General features: G+C 37.1%; 1 protein-coding gene across 37 annotated transcripts in view; it reads right to left on the minus strand.

Annotated features, from left to right (window-relative positions):
- LOC144966434 (myoferlin-like) overlaps positions 1-7,500 on the minus strand; it is a 182,584-nt gene that overhangs the window by 91,682 nt on the left and 83,402 nt on the right. For all 37 annotated transcript variants that reach the window (XM_078902954.1, XM_078902949.1, XM_078902952.1 and 34 more), the window contains 2 exons: positions 3,053-3,247; positions 701-751 (listed from right to left, as the gene is read on the minus strand). In XM_078902954.1, the coding sequence (XP_078759080.1) occupies positions 701-751; positions 3,053-3,247 (246 nt within the window). The remainder of the gene's footprint in view (positions 1-700; positions 752-3,052; positions 3,248-7,500) is intronic.

Below are 7,500 nucleotides of genomic sequence, written 5' to 3' on the forward strand. Positions count from 1 at the left end.
AAAAACAAAACAAAAAAAAAAAATACAAAAAAAACAACAAAAAACAACAAAAAACTTGAACTTTTAAATAAGCAATATCCACTAAACGTGCTCAAAAAACTTTACAAAGGGTCCCTGGCCAACAGTAACGCATAACACCTAGGACGAGACATGGCGCCTGTTAGGCGAGAATACCATTTTATCTGACAGACACAATGCTGTTAAATGACCAAGTACTTATTTTACACCTGACAGTGAGAGAATGTGAGTAAAAAGAACATTTTCCAAGGACTCAAACTATGCCCCGCTCAGAGCAAGAGTCGAACCCAACACCTTCCAATCCAAAGGCGAATGTCATACCATAGACCACATGGCAGCATAAAAAAATTATTCAAACTGGTGACCAACCAAGCTTAAGTATATGTTGCAATGCTTTTCATTATGACAGTCAATGAGTGAGCAATGACAAAAAATAAACTATTTTTAAATATCTAATACAAGAAGAGTAAAAAGAAAAAAAAGAAAAACATAGGACATATCATGAGAGTTATGTTATAACTTTGAAAAATTAAAATAATATTAACAATCGATAAGGCGACTTAAAACCCAATGAACAAAAGCAAGTTATCATTTTATTTTATTTTTATAAATTTATAAAAGAGCCAGATATAAAACAGAAACCAAAATAAAAATTTTAAAAACTTTTTAAAAATGCACTTACTGTAAAAGATCCAATGAGGGCATCGGCTCTGAGTGTTCTAGCATTGTACACCTGACAAAATAAAAAGTTAAAGCAGCGTTGTTATGAAAACGTTATCTTTTCTCCTCACATCTCTGAGAATGAAATAATACATATATATGATATATATCTCCAGCGCTTTACCATCCATATCACGAGTAACTGCTCAGGATGCTTTACAGGAACATCAACACATTAATTAATTCGGAAAAGAAACAGTCTTCAGAGGCTGTTTAAACATTTCTTCTGATGAACAATCTGTAATTCTTTTGAAAGTTTGTGTAAAGATGATGCATAATTTGAAGATAAAATTATAGCTCTATAATTATACAGGGTAATGTAAATGGGGCTGCTCAAAGCTCGAAGAAATAAATAACAATGTGTAATTGAATGTAAGCTTCAATTTAATATACGATATATACGATAACGATGTTCACAACGCCACACCCACATTATCTCATTCGTCTGTAGTGTTTCATTCATCCTGTTTTGTAGATAAAGGGGAAACCAGTAAAGTCCATTTTATCAGTTTTCGTATATTAAATTGAAGCTTACATTCAATTTCACATTGTCATTTGTAATTATACATAAAAAATAAGGATTCGAAATAAATAGAAGGGACCCATTATTCGTGTGACAAGGTGTCACAAAATTCTTTCTATCTTTAAATAACCATACTGCACAACTTTCTTTATGATTTCATTGCCACTTTAATTCTAAATGGCAGTGATGAATACTGCAAGAGTGCTAGTGCATAAAGGGCGCTTAACAGGATAACATGTACTTTATGAAATGTAAAAATGTAATATGGTTCCTTGTAGCTTAATGGGGGAATAAAAGAAGCATAGAGAGGCGCAGTCAGAATGGTGGCAGCAAGGAACTGCGCTATATAATGATGTAAATCTATAGTCTTTCATAATATGAGGAATGAAGAGGGTGATGTGGTCTACCGGGAGCTTATGCATGTTAAATATAATGCTATGAGAAGTCTGTGCAAGAAACGATTTTGTTTTTCAATGCTTATTTTATTATTTATATCTGCTCATTTCAATCACAATTGGATTCAATAGTCTGTTGCCACGTCGCCCAGCAACGGCGGCCATCGTGGTTCTAAACAAAGAAAACCGGTACTCTTTATTCTTCAAGCTGGCTAGAACTTTTCATGTCTTGTGATCAGAATGTGTAAAAGTCAAAACATGATCAGAAATATTTCATAAGGGCGTCCGCCATTATTCCGATAGTTTAGAGCCAGTAACTAAGTTACTATGCGTCATTACGAGGCAAGTGACGTCATGACTGTTGAAGCGTATAAAAGCATGATTACACAAACATGCCAACTGAGAAGTGAGGCTTACTTTAAGTATATTACATTTCTGAAATGAATACACTTGTACTAATTATCAGACCAATCGTATCGCTTGTGTGCATTTGCCCCATATTGCTTACAAGAGTGCATTGTTTAACCAGTGAACTTGCCGCACTCTAGAAAGACACGTATTTTAAAATTTGGCCAGAAAATAAACTCGTCATTCAAATAACGATCGATTTAAACTATCCTCATCTTGGCAAAAACTCTCAAACCTGGGACCTCGCGAGGTCTCGGGTTTGAGAGTCTTTGCCAAGATCCAAGATGAGGGTCATTTAAATCGATCGATATTTAAATTTAAGGGACAAGTTTTCTGGCCAAATTTGAAATTTGAAATACGTGTCTTCCAGAGTCTGGCAGTAAATTGTTTAATGAGTGCCCGTAAACCAGTTATATAGCTTAACATCAAAAATTGTGTTTTCCTTTAGATGTTTAATAATCAGCACATAATGTCAGGGGCAATTATGAACATTATTACTAATGGCAGGCATGTTAAAGTTAAAGGTCAATCAAGAGGGGAAAAAACGTAATGCCACTAATAGGTATACATAAGTCGTATCAGGCAACTCTAATCCACCCCCCACCCCCACCAACACACACATACACATCGGCTCACCTCTGAAGGAGACGGGGGGGGGGGGGGGATATTCTTCAATGTCGTCTTATTCTAGAAACGTCCTATGATTTATCATCATGATGATGATTATCATCATCATCATCATCATCATCATCATCATCATCATCATCATCATCATCATCATCATCATCATCATCATCATCATCATCATCATCATCATGGTTTATTTTCTTTCTTTCTTTCTCTCTTTCTTTTTTTGAGAGGGGGTAAGCACAATTGACAGTAATGCTCAGTTCAACCGAGTCCGTCTGCTTATTTGAAAAAAGAGAAAACAGAAAAAAGAAAAAAAAGAAAGAAAAAAAAAAAGAAGAACAAAACTCTTTTTGCTCACCGAGAATTCCACGATCTCGTCCACGAGTTCGCTGGGTGGTGTGTGGAAATTGAAGAAAAAGGACTCGTCCCACCAAGGACTGGTCGTCGATTTCTTGATTCTCGTCTGTTTCAGCTGGTTTTGGATGGAAACTCTGCACACGGGCATCAAGTTGGAGCCATTCAACTGTCGAGCTTGTACCACTTTCACGCGGATCTGGAGAGAAGAGGATGTTTTTATTTTTAAAATTAAAGTTACGTAATAATATTTGGTTTGTCCAATAAGTTGCTGAAGAGTGCAGCTGACCACATAATAATATATCTGTGATATACTACCGAAACACTTTCTCATTTACTTAGCCAAAAGAGGAAGAAAAAAAATTACTTCATACTTCACAGAAGTCTTTTTTGGAAAGTTAGGGGGTGGGGGTGGGGGGCGGGGGGGGGGGTATGCTGGTATGACACTCGCTTTAGAATCGGAAGGTCTTGGGTTCGAGCATCGCTCGGCGCGTAGTTGAGGTCTTGGAAAAGGCTCTTCACTCACATTCTCTCACTGTACTCGGGTATAAAATGAGTATCGGGCTGTTAACAGCGTTGTTCTGTCCGAAAAAAAAATGCAATGTCGCCTAACAGGCGTTAATGTCTCGTCTTACATATTAAGTGTTGCTGTTGGCCCGGGACCCCTTTGAAAAGCGCTTTGAAACTTCGAGTGGATATTGAGCTAATCCCATGTTTTAAGGTTTTTTTTTTTTTTTTGTTTTTTTTTTAGAGTACGGCAGTATAGCCATTGAGACTCAATTCGCCTCAAATTTAGACAAATTTATTTCAAGTTCAGCTTTGTATGTATAGTTAATATGCGTGTGAGGAGGAGGAGGGATGGGTATGACGTTACAAAGTGATCACATTACATTAAATGTTGAGTATTACCAGTTTTATGACCATGTGCCAATAATTCCATAATTACATCATAATGTGAGTAAGCGTGTACGTGTGTGTGTGTGTGTGTGTGTGTGTTTGTGTGTGTGTTTGTGTATCTATGCGTGTATGTGTGTTTGTTTTGTTTTGTTTGTTTTTTTTTGTCAAATCTTTACCGTCGTGATCATGTGTTTGACACTTTAAGTTATGGCCTGACTTTTGGACTATCATTTTCGTATAAGAGCATATTATTGTTATTATTATTATTATTATTATTATTATTATTATTATTATTATTATTATTATTATTATTATTATTATTATTATTATTATTATCATCATCATCGTCAGTATCGCTGTCATTGTCGCTACTGCTACTACTACTACTACTAATACTACTACTACTACTACTACTAATACTACTACTACTACTCTGCCCTCTGATGACAAAACGTCGCATGTGTAGAATTAGGTCAAATTTCTTTTTTCTCAGATTCTGAAAGTTGAGACTAAGACGCATCTTTTACTCTTGGTCCCATATCTCTATCTATTCAAATAATGATTTTATAAGATTCATTGCATATACAACATGACCTAATTATACAATAATAAGCATGTATTTACAACTAAATGTCGCATATGCAGATCATTTACCATAGAACGACGCAAATGGTTAGATGCGACGCTTTGTAATAAATACGACGCATGCTATATATGCAGCCTTTGAGTGTGAACTGAAATATTTTTGGTAAACCGTCGCATATGCCCATATACGTCGTTCAGTGGTAAATGTATGTTTATAAATGGTTACAATACGTCACTTTACTAACACTAACCAAATGCGTGAGAATGGAATGATACAACGACTTCTTGTCATTCCTCGTCCCACACCCAATTATTTTTTATTACGGAAGATAGAACAAGAATTTATGAATCTTGGTCATGAGAAATGGTGCATGCAGACGTTTCCGGTCATCCCACCTCGTGGTCAGATGAATAAATACCAGCTATATGGAAGCACGTTTTTTTTCTTATTTCTACTATTTCAATTGAGAGTAACTTCAACTTTTCATCATTTTGTGAGAAATAATTCGGGAGTTGTGCTATTCTTTAACGGATATTAGGTAAGTACTCGTAATATAGAAAACCCAGATGCAATATTTGTAGAGACTTCACTCGTTATGATGACTTAAGTTTGGTTTATAAAATATGGGTATTGTTTTCTCTAGGTTGCTCCACACGACTCACTTAAGTGTAAAATGGGTACTCTCTGTCAATTGGGGTGAGGGGGGGGGGGTATTATATATTTACAAAACAACATCTTTTAAGAATTAAAAAAAAAAGCATCATTAAACTAATTGGTGGAGAAAAACTCCATCTATTTACTTTATTTAAACTAATCGACTGTTATCAAATCGAGCTGTTTTGATTCGATTATAAAGAGGTGTAATTTGAGATCTAGTGGAAAGATAGACAAAGAAAGAAAGTAAATATGAAAAATAGAAAGAACTTGGGAGAGAGAGAGAGAGAGAGAGAGAGAGAGAGAGAGAGAGAGAGAGAGACAGAGAGAGAGAGAGAGAGACAGAGAGAGAGAGAGAGAGAGAGAGAGAGAGAGGAGGGGAGGGGAGAAAAAATATTGCTTAACAGACCATCCCTTGTATATCTTTTCAGAACAACTATGTATTCAGATTCGGAAAGCTCGGGGGGAGAAGACAACATTCCTCTATGTAAATTACAAGAGCTCTCCAGGCAAATAGATGCAAAACGTAAATATTCTGAGGGAAAGAAGTTACCCTCAAATACAATGCCAGTTGATAGAGCTTCGCCTATGGATTCTCCATCAAAAAGGAAATGTGCTGTAAATGCCATGAGAAAGATACAAAAGCTGTCATGTTCGTCTGATGATGTCATTTCTCATATGGATGATAGTGATGAAGATCCGGATTTTACAATGGCCAATGAATCGCCCAGAGATAAGGGAAGTGGGGATGAACTTACCTACTGTGAATTGCGCGATTTTGGTTTATCTATTGCTCCACCAACTATCATCACGAATGACGTAAGCAGGGATCAACAAATGGACAATTTGGCAACAGACCATGCACCTAGTACCGAAAATTCTGATGCAACTAATGAAATTATTGATAAAAGCAACGATAACATCGTTGACGGTACAATTAAAAAAAGAAGTGCACAGACTTCTGGAATCGTTTAGAGACAAACCATGCCCGAAGAAATGCCCTGAAAATTTTTCGAACGAAACTCGTCAGAAAATTATCGATCATTTCTGGAAACTCAGCTGGCAAGACCAAAAACGCTTCCTGTTGCAACACATTCAGAAAATTGAATGTGAACGGCGAACAGTCAAAGGGCAGCCCAGATGTGAGGCAAAAAAGTCTTGTACATACAAGTACTCATTTAGAACAGGAGAAGGGATATACAAAAACGTGTGTAAGACTTTCTTCTTGAACACCCTTGGCTACTCTGCTAAGAACGATCGGGCCATACGCACAGCCTTCCAGGATGTTGAAATAGGAGCAAACAATGTCATCGAAGCTCCTGTCGACAAGAGGGGTAAGCACAGCCCAAAACATAAAATTAACCATGAAATCATTCACAATCACGTGAATAAATTTCAGCCCAAAATTTCGCACTACAGACGTGAGCATGCACCACTTCGTCGTTACCTGCCTGCCGACCTGACGCTTCATGATATGTACGAGGACTTTTGTAAATCATCAGAAGTGCACGTCAGCTACAGCTTTTATTACAAAGCTTTTAAAGAGATGAATGTATCCTTTGCAAAACTCGGAAATGAAGAGTGCGAGGAATGCAACGAATACAAATTTCATCAACTGAATTGCGAGTGTGAAAACATTTGCAAAGAAATCGGGAAGCATCTGACGCACAAAAATCGCTACACCAAAGCTCGGGCTGAATACATGCGAGATTCATCAACACCTTTTGATGCAACGAGGCCAAAATTCGCTGGAGACTTGCAAAAAGTCATTTTATTGCCAAGAATGGAGCAGTTCAAGCGGTCCATTTTTACTTCAAGAGTGTGTGTGTATAATGAAACATTCGCTTTTCTTGGAGACCGTAAAAAATGTGGCAAGAATGCAAAAGACCATACAATAGTATGGCACGAAGGAATTGCGGGAAGGCGTGATGAAGACATTGCGTCGTCCTTTTACAGATTTTTGATCCTCAACCGGGACGTGGAAAGTATCCTTATCTGGCTGGACAACTGCAGCGGCCAAAATAAAAAGTGGACAATCTATTCCATGTTTTTATATGTTCTCAACGACAGCAGGCTTATAAACGCAAACGTGATAACAATTAAATATTTTGAACCCGGACACACGTTCATGGCAGCTGATTCGACCCACTCCAGAATTGAAAAAGTCATGAACCGCAGAAGTGGGAAAATTTGTGATTTTGATGACATCACGGAATGCTTTGTCGATGCTGGTTGTGAAGTACATCAAATGCAAATAACAGACTTCTCAAACTGGGAGTCAGGAACAAACCAGTACACCCTAAACAAAGCGTCAG

The sequence above is a fragment of the Berghia stephanieae genome, chromosome 2, assembly GCF_034508935.2.
Source record: "Berghia stephanieae isolate SIO BIC M18660-M18661 chromosome 2, UCSD_Bste_1.3, whole genome shotgun sequence".
Taxonomy (NCBI): Eukaryota; Metazoa; Mollusca; class Gastropoda; order Nudibranchia; family Aeolidiidae; genus Berghia; species Berghia stephanieae.